This window comes from Coregonus lavaretus (assembly GCF_964263955.1).
Source record: "Coregonus lavaretus genome assembly, chromosome: 34".
Taxonomy (NCBI): Eukaryota; Metazoa; Chordata; class Actinopteri; order Salmoniformes; family Salmonidae; genus Coregonus; species Coregonus lavaretus.
The window spans coordinates 13,050,876-13,073,861 of NC_140021.1; the positions used below are offsets into that span (position 1 = coordinate 13,050,876).

General features: G+C 44.6%; 1 protein-coding gene across 1 annotated transcript; it reads left to right on the forward strand.

Annotated features, from left to right (window-relative positions):
• Positions 1–207: 207 nt before the first annotated feature.
• Positions 208–10,950, forward strand: LOC311109337 (protein disulfide-isomerase A4-like). Its single transcript, XM_084152189.1, has 10 exons — positions 208–520; positions 1,982–2,150; positions 2,373–2,578; positions 2,860–2,998; positions 3,173–3,378; positions 3,515–3,673; positions 9,103–9,254; positions 9,392–9,548; positions 9,770–10,003; positions 10,166–10,950. Exons 1-10 carry the CDS (start codon positions 442–444, stop codon positions 10,579–10,581), a joined length of 1,917 nt encoding a protein of 638 aa, XP_084008315.1. The 5' UTR covers positions 208–441; the 3' UTR covers positions 10,582–10,950.
• Positions 10,951–22,986: the final 12,036 nt, after the last annotated feature.

A 22,986-nucleotide genomic window follows, 5' to 3' on the forward strand; every position in this document is an offset into this window, starting at 1 on the left:
GAGACGTCCTTGCACAATAAATAAAATAAACCTCTCCAAGATCCTTTTGATATCAAAAGTACACGTACAACTTTTGCTTGTTTCATGTTGAAAAAACAGTTGTCCATTCAGTCCAATGACATTAGAACAACTGGCCAACTATCCAATGGCACCCTCGAACGTCCTGTATCCAGGAATTAAGTGGCGGTACGCAATTGGAGGAGAACCGATGATGACAGCCAATTAGAACGTGGCAAGTCAGACAAGTTCAATTTCGGGAGGTGGGGAGCGTGATTTCAGAAGTCTTTCTAGTTTGTATGAAACCACAAGCCAAAGATCAATTTGTAACTTCACTTTAGGATTGATCAAGCTCTACAGAGATTGCTAATAATAGACAGTTACTAGTTTAAAGGGAGAAGTCTCACTCGTTACACGGATAGCATCCCATTGGAAAACCTGACAATGAGAAAGATAGCGCTGCTGCTAATTGTCTTGCTTGGCGTTGCCCACTTTGCCACTGTCATCCAATGTGAAGAAGATGGTAAGTAGCTAGCTAACGTTAGTTAGTAATTAATTAAGTTAGTCAGGTCGTTTACACGCTAGTTGGCTTCTCCTGTCGTTATAATTGTTGGCCGGTCAGCTCTTATTCATTAGCTAGTTGGGTAACTAGCTAGCTAGTTGTTAACTAAACTGCTGGCTAGTTTTTATAGAATGTTGTGTGTGCACGCGCGTAATGTTGCAGCATGGTTTTGTTTAGCCCTTATCATGACTACAATTCCATTGCATAACATTGGGTCAATGGACGACCCATTTCTTTAACCTTGTGAGGAAAGTGCCCCAACGCTGCACAGATGTTATGTATAAACGCAAATACACCTCAATTCTCTAATACAAAAGATACAATTACTGTATGCAGTTCAATACATCCACCAGGTGTGGTATATCAAGAAGCTGATTAAACAGCATGATCATTACACAGGTGCACCTTGTGCTGGGGAAAATAAAAGCCCACTCTAAAATGTGCAGTTTTGTCACACAACACAATGTCAAGTTTTGAGGGAGCATGCTGACTGCAGGAATATCCACCAGAGCTGATAATTTAATGTTAGTTTCTCTACAAGAAGCCACCTCCAACATTGTTTTAGAGAATTTGGCAGTACGTCCACACAACCGCAGACCACATGTAACCATGCCAGCCCAGGACCACATCCGGCTTCTTCACCTGCGGGATCGTATGAGACCAGCCACCTGGACAGCTGATGAAACTGGGTTTGCACAACCAAAGAATTTCTGCACAAGCTGTCAGAAACCGTCTCAGGGAAGCTCATGTGCGTGCTCATCGTCCTCACCAGGGTCTTGACCTGACTGCAGTTCTGCATCGTAACTGAGTTCAGTGGGCAAATGCTCACCTTCGATGGCCGCTGGCACGCTGGAGAAGTGTGCTCTTCATGGATTAATCACGGTTTCAACTGTACCAGGCAGATAGATGGCAGTGTATGGCGTCGTGTGGGCGAGAGGTTTGCTGATTTCAACGTTGTGAACAGAGTGCCCCATGGTGGGGTTATGTGGTCTGGGCAGGCATCAGCTACGGACAATGAACACAATTACATTTTATCGATGGCAATTTTAATGCACATAGATACCGTGACAAGATCCTGAAATGGTGGTCACAACAGATGCTGACTGTTTTTCTGATCCACGCCCCTACCTTTTTTAAAGGAATCTGTGACCAACAGACTCATCTTTATTCCCAGTCATGTGAAATCCATAGTTTAGGGCCTAATGAATTTATTTCAATTGACTGATTTCCTTATACTGTATGAACTGTAACTCAGTAAAATGTTCCATGCCTTCAGCTGAGAACCCAAAAGGGGGGCCTGCTGTAAGCTCCCCTGGGTTTTCGAGAGCTAGGTTTTGTTGCAACCCAAACCCAACTGCACTGTCCTGGCTATTGTTGCTAGACATTCTGTTGATTTCACACTGTTATCCATGATGTTTGCAGATGTAGCAGAGGAAGTCGACGAGGGTGATGACAGTGATGATGAAGAGGAGGATGAAGATGATGGAACAGAGGTGAAGGATGAGAATGGAGTGTTGGTCCTGACCGACAACAACTTCGACACGTTCATGGAGGGCAAGGACACTGTGCTGGTTGAGTTCTATGCCCCATGGTAAGTTTGCATAAAGGGAGAGTTCACAGTAATGAAGTCAATATTTGTCAGTCATTGGAGACGTGTCCATCCACATCATCTATTGTGCAGCTCCTGGTAGCCAATATGCAGTAGGAAAACCCGGCAGGCCTTAATCTCAAATATGCATGGGATATCTGCACCACTGAAATCATTTCCCCCTTGATTAACACTTCTCTAATCTGTTCTCATCCCCTCTCCCAGGTGTGGCCACTGTAAGCAGTTTGCTTCTGAGTATGAGAAGATCGCCCAGAGTCTGAAAGAGAATGACCCCCCTATCCCTGTGGCCAAGGTGGACGCGACCAAGGCCAGTTCCTTAGGGAGTAGATTCGAGGTGTCGGGATATCCCACCTTCAAGATCATGAAGAAGGGGGAGCCTGTGGAGTATGATGGAGCCAGGAATGAGCAGGGTAGGACAACCACTAACAAGACTGAGCTAATAGCCTGACTGTCTCTGTTTCTCTATTTGACTACGCTAGTACATCTTCACCTTGTTTGACTGAAGCGGAAACAGACTGGTACACAGGCTGCTAACTTAGTTTCACTTCAGTAACATTGCTAATGTCTTAACTGTGATTGTGTTTCAGTCATTGTGGCGCGAGTGAAGGTAACCCAGCCGGACTGGATTGCAACCCCCTTCCAGTTTAAGTTTAGTAGTATTATTAATGTGGTAACTGTGGCTGTGTTTCAGCCATTGTGGCTCGAGTGAAGGAGGTGGCCCAGCCGGACTGGAAGCCCCCTCCAGAGGCCACATTGGTGCTGACCAAGGACAGCTTTGACGAGGTGGTCAACAACGCTGACATCATCCTGGTGGAGTTCTATGCCCCATGGTCAGTCCCACTTCATGTCCTTTTCTCCTTTGCTTTATCTGCACTGATCTGATGCATAAAATCTATCACTTCCTTTGTGTTTTCCAACCAGTAAAGGAGCGGAGGAGATGAAGCTTCATGACTGTTGTTCCTGCCTTACGAAGCTTTATGGTGCTGTTATAACTGTCCCTCCAGGTGTGGCCACTGTAAGCAGCTGGCTCCAGAGTATGAGAAGGCAGCCAAGGCCCTGAGCCAGCGCTCTCCTCCCATCCCCCTGGCCAAGGTAGACGCCACCCAGGAGAAGGACATCGCCATCCGCTTCGGGGTGTCGGGGTACCCCACCCTCAAGATCTTTAGGAAGGGGAAGGCCTTTGACTACAACGGACCCAGAGAGAAGATTGGTACGTCCACACTTCAGACTGTTTCAGACACTACCCCATGACTAAATATATCTGCTAACATTATGGATTTTAGGACACATCCCATGTTAATGATAATAGCCGAGCGTACTAACTAATCTGTGTTCTCTCTGTGTAGGAATCGTTGACTATATGAGCGAGCAGGCGGGGCCTCCCTCCAAGCAGGTTCAGATGGTGAAACAGGTGCAAGAGTTTATCAAAGATGGCGACGACGCTGTCATAGTGGGCGTGTTCTCCTCGGAGCAGGATACGACCTACGACCTCTACCTAGAGGCCTGTAAGTATTCAATCTTTTTTTATTAACAATGCTTTGGTGTACACAGTATGCAGGGTTCGCACAAGGTGCTTTACGTGCTTAAAGTACTTGAATTTGGCACTCTGAAATTCAAGTACTGGAATACCTTGAAAATCTGACATTTTCTCAAATTGGTACTTGAATTAAAATGAGAGAACAGACAATGATCAAATATTAGAAAAATGTATTGGTCTTGTGAATTAATTTCCAGGCAGACTACAGAGTTTTATTTCCTCACGTGTTTTGCGCTGTGGTTGCCAGGCGAGCTCACTCATTCCACCCACACTGCCACTTAGCTTGGCAGGTACAGAACTGACTGATTAGGCGCCGCCAAACGTCACATCGATAGCTAAAAAGACGGTAAAATGTAGATTCAATCCTGCCTTTTGTGCGTATGGAAAATGTCTGGGATATTTTATTTCAGCTCATGAAACATGGGACCAACACTTTACATGTTGCGTTTTATATTTTTGTTCAGTAGAGTTTACCTACCTTTTTTTACCACTACATCACTGGACCCAACCAACCCACACCGTGTAAGGTGAAAAGCATGCGTCAGACTTTGACATTGCGAGCATGGGTGAAATCGGTCCTGAAGAGACTCATGAAGGGGGAAAGACAACGCTGCATCCTACGCTGGCGCCAGTTCTACATTTACTTTTTCACTGCAACAACCTCCAGAGCTTTTCTGCCAATCGCCTCCTTCACGGGGCGCCTGCAATATTCCGCTTAATCAAGTGGCAGCCGTTCTGGTGGCCGTTCACTTGCCGTTTTCCTCAAACAACCCATCCGCCCTTCTCTCGACCGGAAGCAAGACACTTCATTAAGTAGTAGATTCCCAAATGCACAATTAAACCCCTACAACTTATCCAGAACGCTGCAGCCCGTCTGGTGTTCAACCTTCCCAAGTTCTCATGTCGCCCGCTCCTCCGCACACTCCACTGGCTTCCAGTTGAAGCTCGCATCTACTACAAAACCATGGTGCTTGCCTACGGAGCTGTGAGGGGAAAGGCACCTCCTTACCTTCATGCTCTGATCAGACCTTACACCCAAATGAGGGCACTACGTTCATCCACCTCTGGCCTGCTAACCCCCCTACCTCTACGGAAGCACAGTTCCCGCTCAGCCCAGTCAAAGGTATTCGCTGCTCTGGCACCCCAATGGTGGAACAAGCTCCCCCACGACGCCAGGACAACGGAGTCACTGACCACCTTCCGGAGACACTTGAAACCCTACCTCTTTAAGGAATACCTGGAATAGTATAACAGTAATCCTTCTACTCCCCCACCCCCCATTAAAAAAAATAAAGGGTGGTTGTCCCACTGGCTATCCTAAGTTGAATGCACCAATTTGTAAATCGCTCTGGATAAGAGCGTCTGCTAAATGACTTAAATGTAAATGTAATTAAGCTGGAATTGTGTAGTAATGCGAATAGGAAACGTTTGTTCACCAGTAGGCATGTCCCAAAACTCTGCTCATCACTACTCAAAATACAAAATCATCAATACTGACTTACCACTTCTGTACACTATATATACAAAAGTATGTGGACACCCCTTCAAGTAAGTGGATTCTGTTATTTCATCCACCTGTTGCTGACAAGTGTATAAAATCGAGCACACAGCCATGCAGTCTCCATAGACAAACATTGGCAGTAGAATGGCCTTACTGAAGAGCTCAGTGACTTTCAACGTGGCAACGTCATAGGATGCCACCTTTCCAACAAGTCAGTTCGTCAAATTTCTGCCCTGCTAGAGCTGCCCCAGTCAACTGTAAGTGCTGGTATTGTGAAGTGGAAACGTCTAGGAGCAACAACAGCTCAGCCACAAAGTGGTACTCCACACAAGCTCACAGAACGGGACCGCCGAGTGTTGAAGCATGTAAAAATCGTCTGTCCTAGGTTGCAACACTCAGTACCGAGTTCCAAACTGCCTCAAAGCAACGTCAGCACAAGAACTGTTCGTCGGGCGCTTCATGAAATGGGTTTCCATGGCCAAGCAGCCGCACACAAGCCTAAGATCACCATGCGCAATGCCAAGCGTCGGCTGGAGTGGTGTAAAGCTCGCCGCCATTGGACTCTGGAGCATTGGAAAGGCGTTTTCTGGAGTGATGAGTCAAGCTTCACCATCTGGCAGTCCGCCAAACCCAGATTTGTCCGTCGGATGCCAGGAAAACGCTACCTGCCCGAATGCATAGTGCCAACTGTAAAGTTTGGAGAAGGAATAATTGCCTCGGGCTGTTTTTCATGGTTTGGGCTAGGCCCCTTAATTCCAGTGAAGGGAAATCTTAACGCTACAGCATGCAATGACATTCTAGACAATTCTGCGCTCCCAACTTTGTGGCAGTTTGGGGAAGGCCCTTTCCTGTTTCAGCATGAGAATGCCCCCGTGCACAGAGCAAAGTCCATACAGAAATGATTTGTTGAGATAGGTGTGGAAGAACTTGACTGGCCTGCACGTAGCCCTTATTTTCAGGTCTCTCCAGAGATGTTCGATCGGGTTCAAGTCCGGTCTCTGGCTGGGCCACTCCAGGACATTGAGACTTGTCCCGAAGCCACTCCTGCGTTGTCTTGGCTGTGTGCTTAGGGTCATTGTCCTGTTGGAAGGTGAACCTTCGCCCCAGTCTGAGGTCCTGAGCGCTCTGGAGCAGGTTTTCATCAATAATTTCTCTGTACTTTGCTCCGTTCAGCTTTCCCTCGATCCTGACTAGTCTACCAGTCTCTGCAGCTGAAAAACATCCCCACAACATGATGCTGCCACCACCATGCTTCACCGTAGGCATGGTGCCAGGTTTCCTCCAGACGTGACGCTTGGCATTCAGGCCAAAGAGTTCAATCTTGGTTTCATCAGACCAGAGAATCTTGTTTCTCATGGTCAGAGTCCTTTTAGGTGCCTTTTGGCAAACTCCAAGCGGGCTGTCATGTGCCTTTTACTTAGGAGTGGCTTCCGTCTGGCCACTCTACCATAAAAGCCTGATTGGTGGAGTGCTGCAGAAATGTTTGTCCTTCTTGAAGTTTATATCTCCATAGAGGAACTCTGTCAGAGTGACCATCGGGTTCTTGGTCACCTCCGATTGCTTAGTTTTGCCGGGCGGACAGCTCTAGGAAGAGTCTAGGTGGTTCCAAACTTCTTCCATTTTAAGAATGATGGAGGCCACTGTGTTGTTGGGGACCTTCAGTGCTGCAGAAATGTTGTGGTACCCTTCCCCGGATCTGTGTCTCGACACAATCCTGTCTCGGAGCGCTTCGGACAATTCCTTCAACTTCATGGCTTGGTTTTTGCTCTGACATGAACTGTCAACTGCGGGACCTTATATAGACTGGTGCCTTTTCAAAATCATGTCCAATCAATTGAATTTACCACAGGTGGACTCCAATCACGTTGTAGAAACAGCTCAAGGATGATCAATGGAAACAGGCTGCACCTGAGCTCAATTGAGTCTCATAGCAAAGGGTCTGAATACTTAAGGGTGTTTTTTTATTTTTAATAAATTTGCAAACATTTCTAAAAACCTGTGTGCTTTGTCATTATGGGGTATTGTGTGTAGATTGAGGGAAAATGTATTTAAACCATTTTAGAATAAGGCTGTAACGTAACAAAGTGGAAACGTCAAGGGGTCTGAATACTTTCCGAATGCACTGTGTGTATATATATCTAGCTAGCTAGCACATGAGACACCTGTCTGATTTCATGCCTGTCTCAGTGGACTAATCCATTGCAGAGGCTACGAGGATGGCACACCAGTAGTACATTTATCGTTAATTCCCACCATTTATAATCTACAATCTTTGTTTGGTTATGGTCATTTGTTAATGCATTCGAATTGTTGTTGTTATTATTATTAGTCATTTACCGTTCTCCTTGTCGAAGTGGACACGTTTGCGTACTGCACAACCTAGGTTACACTTGTGAGGAACAAGTGTTGGTTTATTTCATTCCATTTACAAGTTGTCAATTTATTCATTGTCTTTTGTTTTGTAGCGTGCTTGTCAATGTTGCGTAAGGGCACACACCTGATTTCTATTTGAAGTAGGCCTAGGCTACCTGGCCTGCGTGCAAATGTAAGCCTATAAATGTGCCCATTTGCGGATCTGATATTATTTCTGATTCTTAGGCTCCACAGTGGTGGTGAGTTCTCAAAGTATTTTTTTCTTCACCTCAAACAGCAAGTAAACAGTCTGTTTTTACATCCATTGAGAGGCTATGTTGAGGAACTATTGTCAATTTGAAAAATCTTTCCAGCTCTCTTTCGATAACCACTCCGCATGATAGGGGAAAAAAATGTCATGCTCTGATCCGGTGGAAACGTCATAAAATAGGCTTACCTGATTACTTCTTATCCCTTGCGCAAAATAGCCTACAGCTGTGTCTGTCCGGAGCTCACTGGGACAGGAAACTGAGGGCTCAGGATATTTTATACAATGTTGCAAGTTTGATAGCACCAGCTTCAGGCCTGACCAAGTTAATAGTTGATACAATGTTTCAAGTTCCTTGCAGACAGGCCATGCGTAGCCAATGTGATTTATAGATTTATTTTTCAGGATATTTTCTACCTGCTATTATTTACGTAGTTGGCAATATAAGTTACTTTTAGAATTTTGATTAACCACATAATGATTTTGAGATACGAAGGCTTTATTATAAATGAAACTGTTCCACGAAAATGTGCGTATGAAAATCATAACTGGCACGCAGATCGGTAGAAATGGTAAGATAAATTGCCATTCTAAATGGAAAAGGTTGACGACCCCTGTGTAGTCTATTACCTACCGGTAACTTCAGGAGCTTAATGGCAGAATCTGCAAAGGCAACAACAACAGTGTTTTTGTTGTTTTTCTGGTTAGGCTTTCTTGCTCTCTGGCTCCCTCTTGTGTCATTTGTGTCTTGATTATTTAATCACAGTGTGCTTAAAGCATAAGACAAGCTCAGTAGCCTACATACAGTGTAGTTGATTTTGTTAAAAGACATAGGGTGTGTCTATATAGGGAAAACTACACGTTTTAAAATTGACCAAGATGTTTTACAGCCCTAGAAACGACACATTATTGAGTAGGACTTGTAAGGTAGTGATGAATACTGTCTGCCCCCCCCCCCCCCATGAGGTTGTGGCGATATACTGCCATCTGGTGGCGACTAGAAACAATTACTTAATATGAACTTCTCGAAATTGATGGTCCTTGAAAATAAATATTAGTGCTTGAAAAAGTACCTAAGTCCTTGAATTTGACTTGGCGCAGTCTTTACGAACCCGGAGTATGACTATACATAGAATGCTGTATGTGTAGTATTGAGGGTGTATAGCAAATTCCTGTGCTCCTGGTGAGGCTTTCTAAAGGGGATCAATAGTGATTGTATTGTAGCATTGTGCTCAGTGTCCCTGTCCCTGGGTTCCCCTCCTCTCTGTCCTCCCAGGTCACGTTCTGAGAGAGGACTTCAAGTTCCTCCACACCTTCAGTTCAGACATGGCCAAGCTCCTCAAGGCCTCCCCCGGCCAGGTCGTCATGGTGCAGCCTGAGAAGTTCAGGTCCAAGTACGAGAAAGCTTCACACACACTCACCATCAAAGTAAGTCTGTCCATAAGGTGTGTGTGTGTTTGTCTAACCTCTAGTAGACTTCAATGAAGCATGCTCTCCTGACCTAAAGTGCTGAAATGATTTATGTATGTTTAATGTTGTAAGATCTGGCTTATCTCTCCTTTCAGGACTCCACAGAGGTGTCTGAGGTGCAGGACTTTTTTAAGAAACACATCCTGCCACTGGTGGGTCACAGGAAACAGAGCAATGACGCTAAACGCTACACCAAGAGGCCGCTGGTCGTTGTATACTACGGAGTGGACTTCAGCTTCGACTTCAGGAAAGGCGAGTGTCCTCAACTCCTTATTTCCTATGTTATGTGAATATTGTCTCTTTCCAGAGTCTAAAGCTGCATAGCTTCCATAATACCTTTTTGTCAGGCTGAAGGGCTGGAACAAAAGCCTGCACTGCCAGTAGCTCTCCTCCAGGACCTGCGGTTGGAGAACCTTGGCTGGGTTAATTGCAACTCATCTCATGCCTCATAACCCTTTCTATCTCTGTTCCAGCCACCCAATTCTGGAGGAGCAAGGTTCTGGAGGTGGCCAAGGATTTCCCAGAATACACCTTTGCCATCGCTGACGAGGAGGATTACTCAGACGAGCTGAAGAGCCTGGGGCTCAGCGACAGCGGGGAGGAAGTCAATGTGGGGATTCTGGGAGATGGCGGCAAGAAGTTTGCCATGGAGCCTGAGGAGTTTGACTCTGAGGTGCTGAGGGACTTCATCATGGCCTTCAAGAAAGGTGAGCTTCACCACAACATGTTGTATTGAGTTACATATTAACCTGAGTTGGGTTCCTTGTCTGCAGCCAGCCAAATATCATCAGTATGTGACAGGTCTTTATTGCCAATATCGTGTAATGGACTATACATTAGTGTCCGTTTCTGTCTCTCCCTCTCTGTAGGAAAACTGAAACCCATCATCAAATCCCAGCCGGTGCCCAATAACAACAAAGGCCCCGTGAAGGTAGTGGTTGGGAAGACCTTCGACGACATTGTCATGGATACCAAGAAAGATGTCCTGATCGAGTTCTACGCCCCGTGGTGCGGTCACTGTAAGAAGCTGGAACCCGACTACACCGCCCTGGGCAAGAAATACAAGAACGAGAAGAACTTGGTCATCGCCAAAATGGACGCCACAGCTAACGACGTGCCTCACGACAGCTACAAAACAGAGGGCTTCCCCACCATCTACTTTGCGCCTAGCAACAGCAAGCAGAGCCCAATCAAATTTGAGGGTGAGGATAGAACCATAGAAGGATTTAGTAAGTTCTTGGAACAGCACGCCACAAAGTTATCACAGAGTAAAGATGAACTTTAAGAATCTCTTTCTGAGTAGCTAAGAACTCTAACCATGCCAGTGTAGAGACTACAGGTTCCAGGTGCCCTGGAGGAGCCGAGGGCAGAGACTGTCAATTCCAAATCAACCCTTCCTAGCCCCTACACCCTAGCCACCTATGTGCAAGATGGAGCTACCACCATATTATATGTATCCAACCCTCTCAGATCTCCACTAGGGCCTAGTGTTTAGGGGCTAGGAGTTGATTTGAGTGTCCCTACAGAGGGCTGTTACAGATTTTTGTTTCTGATCTGATCAAGAGATTCTGCTTTTGTTTTCAATGTCTAAAAGCATGTAAGCACTGTTCCAGAGTTCTAAGTCTTTTTAAATAAAATGTGAACTGATGTGGTAGTTGTGTGTACTGAGTGGTGGGATGCATAATTCCTCTCCCTGTCTTTTCTTCAGCTGCACTGATATGAGGACACAGGATAGGTGAAAGCAACATTTCTAAGGAATGTTGTCTGTCGTATTATATAGGACGGGGGTATTCAACTCTTACCCTACAAGGTCCGGAGCCTGCTGGTTTTCTGGTCTACCTGATAATGAATTGCACCCTGTCTAAATCAGTCCCTGATTTGAGGTTATTATAGTTTTGTATTTTTATATTCCATTTTATTTCTATTAAGATTATTAGTTTCAATTTTCATATCCACTTTACTAGTTTTTATTTCAAATTTTATAAAAACGTATTTTGTTTTTATGTTATTTAGTGTTAGGGACTGATGTGTGGGAGGCTAGGCTCCATGTATGTGTTGTATAATTTTTGGGGATGTCCCTTCCTGCCACTGTGGGGCAGTAATACATAAGGTGATAGGTTTAAAGTTAGACTCCGCAAGATGACCTAGATGCACGGCGTAAACAGTAGTAGGTCAATATCCGCAACAACCAGGAGGGTTGAATTGCAAGGCTAAACTTCTCCGCTGTTTTGGTCTCGTAGCTGCTGCGTGAAGCATGCGCAGATACTCCGTGTGACTGTGCGTGCAGTCTTGCATGTTCTCATCTCAATGGGCGCTTTCGAGTGGATCACGTTGAAAGGTGGTGACCATCTCTTCTGGGGATAAAAACTTGTCTGACTTGGACCTACATATCAAATACATGAACTTGACAAGAATCATGTGATTAAAGGTCATGAAGTATTGACTGCAGTTGTCTGCTGTTCAACTTCATCCTGCAGGGATTGCCTGCATTGTGCGAGGCTCTATTGTCAACCAATCATTAGGGTGTTTTTCTTTGACCCACGCAAATGTGACCAAAGACATGACTGAAACCGGAACCAATTTGCACGATTTATGTGTTCGGTGGATATATACAGTGGGGGAAAAAAGTATTTAGTCAGCCACAAATTTTGCAAGTTCTCCCACTTAAAAAGACGAGAGAGGCCTGTAATTTTCATCATAGGTACACGTCAACTATGACAGACAAATTGAGAAAAAAATCCAGAAAATCACATTGTAGGATTTTTAATGAATTTATTTGCAAATTGTGGTGGAAAATAAGTATTTGGTCACCTATAAACAAGCAAGATTTCTGGCTCTCACAGACCTGTAACTTCTTCTTTAAGAGGATCCTCTGTCCTCCACTCATTACCTGTATTAATGGCACCTGTTTGAACTTGTTATCAGTATAAAAGACACCTGTCCACAACCTCAAACAGTCACACTCCAAACTCCACTATGGCCAAGACCAAAGAGCTGTCAAAGGACACCAGAAACAAAATTGTAGACCTGCACCAGGCTGGGAAGACTGAATCTGCAATAGGTAAGCAGCTAGGTTTGAAGAAATCAACTATGGGAGCAATTATTAGGAAATGGAAGACATACAAGACCACTGATAATCTCCCTCGATCTGGGGCTCCACGCAAGATCTCACCCCGTGGAGTCAAAATGATCACAAGAACGGTGAGCAAAAATCCCAGAACCACACGGGGGGACCTAGTGAATGACCTGCAGAGAGCTGGGACCAAAGTAACAAAGCCTACCATCAGTAACACACTACGCCGCCAGGGACTAAAATCCTGCAGTGCCAGACATGTCCCCCTGCTTAAGCCAGTACATGTCCAGGCCCGTCTGAAGTTTGCTAGAGTGCATTTGGATGATCCAGAAGAGGATTGGGAGAATGTCATATGGTCAGATGAAACCAAAATATAACTTTTTGGTAAAAACTCAACTCGTCGTGTTTGGAGGACAAATAATGCTGAGTTGCATCCAAAGAACACCATACCTACTGTGAATCATGGGGGTGGAAACATCATGCTTTGGGGCTGTTTTTCTGCAAAGGGAGCAGGACAACTGATCCGTGTAAAGGAAAGAATGAATGGGGCCATGTATCGTGAGATTTTGAGTGAAAACCTCCTTCCATCAGCAAGGGCATTGAAGTTGAAACGTGGCTGGGTCTTTCAGCATGACAATGATCCCAAACACACCGCCCGGGCAACGAAGGAGTGGCTTTGTAAGAAGCATTTCAAGGTCCTGGAGTGGCCTAGCCAGTCTCCAGATCTCAACCCCATAGAAAATCTTTGGAGGGAGTTGAATGTCTGTGTTGCCCAGCGACAGCCCCAAAACATCACTGCTCTAGAGGAGATCTGCATGGAGGAATGGGCCAAAATACCAGCAACAGTGTGTGAAAACCTTGTGAAGACTTACAGAAAACGTTTGACCTGTGTCATTGCCAACAAAGGGTATATAACAAAGTATTGAGAAACTTTTGTTATTGACCAAATACTTATTTTCCACCATAATTTGCAAATAAATTCATAAAAAATCCTACAATGTGATTTTCTGGATTTTTTTTCCTCATTTTGTCTGTCATAGTTGACGTGTACCTATGATGAAAATTACAGGCCTCTCATCTTTTTAAGTGGGAGAACTTGCACAATTGGTGGCTGACTAAATACTTTTTTTCCCCACTGTATACAAATGTGGTTTTTGAGGTTCTCACTAAGTGATTGTACAATGTACACACACATGATTTCAGATTGTGAGTGTGATATATATATATATAAAGAATGGCAACACTCACAACAGTATGTTTCCTTTAGGGAGCGGTCAAAATTTACACAATTGTTACCCGAAGGAAAATGGGGGAGGGTCATGCTTTTTAAATTTCAGTCGGGGAGGGTCATGTAATTTGTAATAAATTAAATGTCATATTGCTCAGTGTTTGAGAATTAGTTGCATATATTTGTGTGCCTGATGCTGCCCCTCATCCCTGATTCTCTGCTGGGTGCGCAATATCAAGTGCGCCTAGTGTGGTCTCATTGAAATGATCTATAGGCCTAGGCTATACGAAGAGTATTCTCGGAGAAGCACAGGGCAAAGTTATATTTTTTAAGTACTTTGAGTTTTTGCGCTGCTGGGAGGGTGTATATAAAATAGGTTACACTGCATTACACACTCCAATGGATAGGCCATCACAATCATGGGCCCTGCCCTGCTCTTGCTGATGTAAACCCTTTTGTGTTGCCTAACCAATGGCTGTGCTGTGTATGGTGGCACTTCAGGAGGCAAGTCAAAGGCTTCTTCCAAAAATATTTTAGTTGTCAAAGAAATGCAATAGCTGTGTGCGCGGACTAGGACTACTGATGTCCTGCTCACTTTGAGACGGAGAGCGTGAAGATGAGGAACGGAGATAAGCTTGCTACTGCTGTAATTGATTTTTAATAAAAACAGTGTTTCGTTGACCATGATGAAGCTATTTATCAGAGTTATTGACCTCACAATAAGCCATATTCTAGTAATTTATGGATGGACAGCGCATGGGTGCTAATTCGTTTAAACATTCTTCATTTTAATTTGACTTTAGGCTATTAACAAGACAGCTTTATGTTGGAGCCTATTTCTTCCTATTCAAGAAATAAGAGGTAGGCCTACCTGTTTGACAGACTAAATTATAGTCTACTATCTATAGATTTTGTCAGCCAATACCTTCAGTCATCATGCACTCCTTAATATCTCGGTGTAACTGAAGGGCTTGGTGTGTTAAGTTAAAACCAGGGCTTGAATTGAGGGGGTATGTGAGGGTATTGTGGCTTTTGTTAAAGAAAATGGCTAAAACCATAGGCCTACCCCTTGTTAGCTTAAGATAAAAAATATAGACCTGATTATACACTGCTCAAAAAACACTTAAACACTTAAACAACACATCCTAGATCTGAATGAATGAAATAATCTTATTAAATACTTTTTTCTTTACATAGTTGAATGTGCTGACAACAAAATCACACAAAAATTATCAATGGAAATCAAATTTATCAACCCATGGAGGTCTGGATTTGGAGTCACCCTCAAAATTAATGTGGAAAACCACACTACAGGCTGATCCAACTTTGATGTAATGTCCTTAAAACAAGTCAAAATGGGGCTCAGTAGTGTGTGTGGCCTCCACGTGCCTGTATGACCTCCCTACAACGCCTGGGCATGCTCCTGATGAGGTGGCGGATGGTCTCCTGAGGGATCTCCTCCCAGACCTGGACTAAAGCATCCGCCAACTCCTGGACAGTCTGTGGTGCAACGTGGCGTTGGTGGATGGAGCGAGACATGATGTCCCAGATGTGCTCAATTGGATTCAGGTCTGGGGAACGGGCGGGCCAGTCCATAGCATCAATGCCTTCCTCTTGCAGGAACTGCTGACACACTCCAGCCACATGAGGTCTAGCATTGTCTTGCATTAGGAGGAACCCAGGGCCAACCGCACCAGCATATGGTCTCACAAGGGGTCTGAGGATCTCATCTCGGTACCTAATGGCAGTCAGGCTACCTCTGGCGAGCACATGGAGGGCTGTGCGGCCCCCCAAAGAAATGCCACCCCACACCATGACTGACCCACCGCCAAACCGGTCATGCTGGAGGATGTTGCAGGCAGCAGAACGTTCTCCACGGCATCTCCAGACTCTGTCACGTCTGTCACATGTGCTCAGTGTGAACCTGCTTTCATCTGTGAAGAGCACAGGGCGCCAGTGGCGAATTTGCCAATCTTGGTGTTCTCTGGCAAATGCCAAACGTCCTGCACGGTGTTGGGCTGTAAGCACAACCCCCACCTGTGGACGTCGGGACCTCATACCACCCTCATGGAGTCTGTTTCTGACCGTTTGAGCAGACACATGCACATTTGTGGCCTGCTGGAGGTCATTTTGCAGGGCTCTGGCAGTGCTCCTCCTGCTCCTCCTTGCACAAATGCGGAGGTAGCGGTCCTGCTGCTGGGTTGTTGCCCTCCTACGGCCTCCTCCACGTCTCCTGATGTACTGGCCTGTCTCCTGGTAGCGCCTCCATGCTCTGGACACTACGCTGACAGACACAGCAAACCTTCTTGCCACAGCTCGCATTGATGTGCCATCCTGGATGAGCTGCACTACCTGAGCCACTTGTGTGGGTTGTAGACTCAGTCTCATGCTACCACTAGAGTGAAAGCACCGCCAGCATTCGAAAGTGACCAAAACATCAGCCAGGAAGCATAGGAACTGAGAAGTGGTCTGTGGTCACCACCTGCAGAACCACTCCTTTATTGGGGGTGTCTTGCTAATTGCCTATAATTTCCACCTGTTGCCTATTCCATTTGCACAGCATGTGAAATGTATTGTCAATCAGTGTTGCTTCCTAAGTGGACAGTTTGATTTCACAGAAGTGTGATTGACTTGGAGTTACATTGTGTTGTTTAAGTGTTCCCTTTATTTTTTTGAGCAGTGTATAAAGCGATCTGCACTGTGTACAAAACATTAGGAACAACTGCTCTTTCCATGACAGGCTGACCAGGTGAATCCAGGTTAAATTTACACTATATATACAAAAGTATGTGGACACCCCTTCAAATCAATGGATTTGGCTATTTCAGCCACACCCGTTGCTGACAGGTGTATAAATTCGAGCACACAGCCATGCAATCTCCATAGACAAACATTGGCAGTAGACTGGCCTTACTGAAGAGCTCAGTGACTTTCAACGTGGCACTGTCATAGGATGCCACCTTTCCAACAAGTCAGTTCTTCACATTTCTGCCCTGCTAGAGCTTCCCCAGTCAACTGTAACTGCTGTTATTGTGAAGTGGAAATGTCTAGGAACAACAATGGCTCATCCGCAAAGTGGTAGGCCACACAAGCTCACGGAACGGGACCGCCGAGTGCTAAAGGTGGTAGCGTGTAAAAATAATCCGTCCTCGGTTGCAACACTCACTACCGAGTTCCAAACCGCCTCTGGAAGCACAAGAACTGGTCCTCTGTAGCTCAATTGGTAGAGCATGGCGCTTGTAACGCCAGGGTAGTGGGTTCGATCCCCGGGACCACCCATACGTAAAAATGTATGCGCACATGACTGTAAGTCGCTTTGGATAAAAGCGTCTGCTAAATGGCATATTATTATTATTATTATTTATTAAGAACTGTTCGTCGGGAGCTTCATGAAATGGGTTTCCATGGCGGAGCAGCTACACACAAGCCTAAAATCACCATGCGCAATGCCAAGCGTCGTCTGGAGTAGTGTAAAGCTTGCCGTCATTGGACTCTGGAGCAGTGGAAATGCATTCTCTGGAGTGATTAATCGCGCTGCAACATCTGGCAGTCCAACAGACAAATCTGTGTTTGGCGGATGCCAGGAGAACGCTACCTGCCCGAATGCATAGTGCCAACTGTAAAGCATGGTGGAGGAGGAATAATGGTCTGGGGCTGTTTTTCATGGTTCAGGCTAGGCCCCTTAGTTCCGGTGAAGGGAAATCTTAACGCTACAGCATACAATGACATTCTAGACAATTCTGTGCTTCCAACTTTGTGGCAACAGTTTGGGGAAGGCCCTTTCCTGTTTCAGCATGACAATGCCCCCGTGCACAAAGCGAGGTCCATACAGAAATGGTTTGTAGAGATCGGTGTGGAATAACTTGACAAGCCTGCACAGAGCCCTGACCTCCACCCCATCGAACACCTTTGGGATGAATTGGTATGCCAACTGCGAGCCAGGCCTAATCGCCCAACATCAGTGCCCAACCTAACTAATGCTCTTGTGGCTGAATGGAAGTCCCTGCAGCAATGTTCCAACATCTAGTGGAAAGCCTTCCCAGAAGAGTGGAGGATGTTATAGCAGCAAAGGGGGGACCAACTCCATATTAATGCCCATATTTTTGGAATGAGATGTTCAAGGAGCAGGTGTCCACATACTTTTGGTGATGTAGTGTATGATCCCTTATTGATGTCACTCTCCACTTCAATAAGTGTAAGGGGAGGAGAAAGGTTAAAGAAGGATTTTTAAGCCGAGACAGTTTAGACATGGATTGTGTATGTGTGCCATTCAGAGACTGAGTGGGCAAGACAAATAATTGAAGTGCCTTTGAACGGGGTATGGTAGTAGGTGCCAGGTGTACCGGTTTGAGTGTGTCAAGAACTGCAACGCTGCTTGGTTTTTCACGCTTAGCAGTTTCCCGTGTGTATCAAGAATAGTCCACCACCCAAAGGACATCCAGCCAACTTGACACAACTGTGGGAAGCATTGGAGTTAACATGGGCCAGCATCCCTGTGGAACGCTTTCGACACCTTGCCCTGACGAATTGAAGCTGTTCTGAGGGTCAAAGGGGGTGCAACTCAATATTAGGAAAGTGTTCCTTTTGTACACTCAGTGTATAACAACGCTTTAGTCCACAATTCTTTATGCTAGAAACAAGCTGTAAGATGCTGGGGAAAGACGTGACTCCGATGCAAATGGAATATATTTGGTTTGTCTCTATGACATTCAGAGCCTGTGTTACAACCTATAGCCGAGGAGACCAAAAATGTCCTTGGGAAGTAAAGTGTGATTCTGTCACTATCAATTGACGCTCAACATTTCAGCAGGCTATTAAACAACATACCAACTCAAAATCAGTCAGGTGCAAGCCAGGTAGCCTAAGAAGGCACGAAAATGAATTATTTAGGCTATATTATAATTATTTCAAGGCTATAGCCTGCCATTTAATCTATGAATTGTGAAGCATTTGTAAAACGCTAGCAGCAGTGCTCAGCATTTCAACAACATGCCTATACATTTTGCATTTAGGCTGTATAAAATAACATTTAAAAAGAAGAATTACTTAGAATTAATTAATAATTAAACGAAAAATGCCTTATTAGGCCATACAGTCAATGCCTTTGAATTCACTTTTAGAAACATAAGTTTTGCCAGTCTTTGGTTTGATGATCATGCAGTGAGCTATGCATGCTAATTTAGAATAGAAAATACTCTTATATTCCCATGCCCTAATCACAGTCAACACAAATCTATTTCGTAACAACAATATCATGGAATAAAATATGATAAATAAAAAATGTATATATGTCCTACCTGATGATATGCGGCTGCTGTGTTAAAAAACATTTTGCTTTATTTTTTAAATTCATTGATGATCAGATACTTCAGTTGTAACTGGTTCTGTTACGCTCAATTTTTGCAGTTGATAGACAACTTTAGCACTTTCCCAAACTTACACTATCCTCTTTGTTAACAATAGCTTGTGTAGAAATCAAAACGTCACCCGGTGATGCTCATTAGTTGTCATGCTCTGTTGTGGTATTACAGTGGGGGAAAAAAGTATTTAGTCAGCCACCAATTGTGCAAGTTCTCCCACTTAAAAAGATGAGAGAGGCCTGTAATTTTCATCATAGGTACACGTCAACTATGACAGACAAATTGAGGGAAAAAAATCCTGAAAATCACATTGTAGGATTTTTAATTAATTTATTTGCAAATTATGGTGGAAAATAAGTATTTGGTCACCTACAAACAAGCAAAATTTCTGGCTCTCACAGACCTGTAACTTCTTCTTTAAGAGGATCCTCTGTCCTCCATTCGTTACCTGCATTAATGGCACCTGTTTGAACTTGTTATCAGTATAAAAGACACCTGTCCACAACCTCAAACAGTCACACTCCAAACTCCACTATGGCCAAGACCAAAGAGCTGTCAAAGGACACCAGAAACAAAATTGTAGACCTGCACCAGGCTGGGAAGACTGAATCTGCAATAGGTAAGCAGCTTGGTTTGAAGAAATCAACTGTGGGAGCAATTATTAGGAAATGGAAGACATACAAGACCACTGATAATCTCCCTCGATCTGGGGCTCCACGCAAGATCTCACCCCGTGATCACAAGAACGGTGAGCAAAAATCCCAGAACCACACGGGGGGACCTAGTGAATGACCTGCAGAGAGCTGGGACCAAAGTAACTAAGCCTACCATCAGTAACACACTACGCCGCCAGGGACTCAAATCCTGCAGTGCCAGACGTGTCCCCCTGCTTAAGCCAGTACATGTCCAGGCCCGTCTGAAGTTTGCTAGAGTGCATTTGGATGATCCAGAAGAGGATTGGGAGAATGTCATATGGTCAGATGAAACCAAAATAGAACTTTCTGGTAAAAACTCAACTCGTCGTGTTTGGAGGACAAAGAATGCTGAGTTGCATCCAAAGAACACCATACCTACTGTGAAGCATGGGGGTGGAAACATCATGCTTTGGGGCTGCTTTTCTGCAAAGGGACCAGGACAACTGATCCGTGTAAAGGAAAGAATGAATGGGGCCATGTATCGTGAGATTTTGAGTGAAAACCTCCTTCCATCAGCAGTGGCATTGAAGTTGAAACGTGGCTGGGTCTTTCAGCATGACAATGATCCCAAACACACTGCCCGGGCAACGAAGGAGTGGCTTCGTAAGAAGCATTTCAAGGTCCTGGTGGCCTAGCCAGTCTCCAGATCTCAACCCCATAGAAAATCTTTGGAGGGAGTTGAAAGTCCGTGTTGCCCAGCGACAGCCCCAAAACATCACTGCTCTAGAGGAGATCTGCATGGAGGAATGGGCCAAAATACCAGCAACAGTGTGTGAAAACCTTGTGAAGACTTACAGAAAACGTTTGACCTGTGTCATTGCCAACAAAGGTCAAGTATTGAGAAACTTTTGTTATTGACCAAATACTTATTTTCCACCATAATTTGCAAATAAATTCATTAAAAATCCTACAATGTGATTTTCTGATGATTTTTCTCATTTTGTCTGTCATAGTTGACGTGTACCTAATGAAAATTACAGGCCTCTCTCATCTTTTTAAGTGGGAGAACTTGCACAATTGGTGGCTGACTAAATACTTTTTTCCCCCACTGTATAACAGATTCTGCTAGTCATGTAAAATGCCGTAGAATTGCATGAAATGTGTTTATAAAAGGCAATTTTTTCTCAGACTGCAAATAAGATGATAGATTCATGCAGTGATTTTACTATGATAGAGATCTTTTCACCCCTATCATTGTCTGATGTGGTCTGCGAATCAACAACCTGCTGGCCTCTGCCATGCAATGCTTACAAAACGAAGACGAGTTTCTAAATCTGCAAAGGCTAAGGATCTGGTCTGTCCTAGGAGTGAAGGTAAACAGTATGCATGTTCTCTGCTATCCACTTTATGTTTTAGTTATTATTTTGGGTATAGGGGAGGGTCGCACATTATTTTTCAAGCGTTCAGGGAGGGTTGGGTAAAAATATATTTTACTGAAGGGAGGGCCATCCATTTTCATTTCAGAGAGGTCCAATTTTCTCCAGGTATGCCTCATTATAAATAATGTACAGTCTCTTAACTTGTCCAGTGATTTATTGTCGACATTTAGAAAGTTTGCATAGAAAATAGATGTGACAATTGCCTGCAAGGGTGCGTTTCTATTGAACTATCTTGTGTCGATTAAAAACTGCTGGACGTAATGACGTCACACCTAAAAAAGAAAAAGTGCAAACACCTACGGTGTCGAATAAGAATGTAGTGGTTGAAGTGTTTCAATTACCATTTAGGCAAATTAATTAATTGGCGACAGCCTGTATGCCCTCCTACCTAGGTGTTTCATGTCTCCGGTAGCCCGCGAAAGCCAGCATGGATAGAATGCAATAATTGACTAATATACAGCGCATTCGGAAAGTTTTTTTTTTTACGTTACAGCCTTATTCTAAAATGGATTAAATCAAATGTTTTCCTCATCAATCTACACACAATACCCCATACGGACAAAGTGAAAACAGGTTTTTAGAAATTTTTGCACATTAATAAAAAACAGAAAGACCCTTTGCTATGAGACTCGAAATTGAGCTCAGGTGCATCCTGTTTCCATTGATCATCCTTGAGATGTTTCTACAACTTGATTGGTGTCCACCTGTGGTAAATTCAATTGATTGGATATGATTTGGAAAGGCACACACCTGTCTATATAAGGTCCCACAGTTGATAGTGCATGTCAGAGCCAAAACCAAGCCATTAGGTCGAAGGAATTGTCTGTAGAGCTCCAAGACAGGATTGTGTCAAGGCACAGATCTGGGGAAGGGTACCAAAAAATGTCTGCGGCCTTGACGGTCCCCAAGAACACAGTGGCCTCCATCATTCTTAAATGGAAGAAGTTTGGAACCACCAAGACTCTTCCTAGAGCTGGCTGCCCGGCCAAACTGAGCAATCGGGGGAGAAGTGCCTTGGTCAGGGAGGTGACCAAGAACCCGATGGTCACTCTGACAGAGCTCCACAGTTCCTCTGTGTTGATGGGAGAACCTTCCAGAAGGACAACCATCTCTGCAGCACTCCACCAACCATGCCTTTATGGTAGTGGCCAGACGGAAGCCACTCCTCAGTAAAAGGCACATGACAGCCCGCTTGGAGTTTGCCAAAAAGCACCTAAAGACTCTCAGACCATGAAAAACAAGATTCTCTGGTCTGATGAAACCAAGATTGAACTCACGTCTGGAGGAAACCTGGCACCATCCCTACAGTGAAGCATGGTGGTGGCAGCATCATGCTGTGGGGATGTTTTTCAGCGGCAGGGACTGGGAGACTAGTCAGGATCGAGGCAAAGTACAGAGATCCTTGATGAAAACCTGCTCCAGAGCACTCAGGACCTCAGACTGGGGCGAAGGTTCACCTTCAAACAGGACGATGACCCTAAGCAAACAACAAAGACAACGCAGGAGTGGCTTCAGGACAAGTCTCTCAATGACCTTGAGTGGCCCAGCCAGAGCCCGGACTTGAACCCTTTCGAACATCTCTGGAGAGACCTGAAAATAGCTGTGCAGCGACGCTCCCCATCCAACCTGACAGAGCTTGAGAGGATCTGCAGAGAAGAATTGGAGAAACTCTCCAAATACAGGTGTGCCAAGCTTGTAGCATCATACCCAAGAAGACTTGAGGCCGTAATCTCTGCCAAAGGTGATTCAACAAAGTGTCACGAGAATTTCTATCTCTAATTAATCAAACTTAATGTTCTGAATAATTCCCTTAGGGTGTAAGGCTTAGGTTTAATCATGAATTAAACAAAGGTCCACAACCGGCAAGAATTATCTGTATGTTTAATCATGGAGAGCACTGCCGCCAAAAAACACATATACAGCTTTTATACCACTTCACACAAAGGCACTTTGCT

Excerpts from the sequence above, each read along its gene's own strand:
- LOC311109337 (XM_084152189.1), top strand. The coding sequence starts at position 442 with ATGAGAAAGATAGCGCTGCTGCTAATTGTCTTGCTTGGCGTTGCCCAC. Across the intron at positions 2,151-2,372 it reads GTTGAGTTCTATGCCCCATG|GTGTGGCCACTGTAAGCAGT; the intron begins GTAAGTTTGCAT and ends CCCCTCTCCCAG. Across the intron at positions 3,674-9,102 it reads CGACCTCTACCTAGAGGCCT|GTCACGTTCTGAGAGAGGAC; the intron begins GTAAGTATTCAA and ends CTGTCCTCCCAG.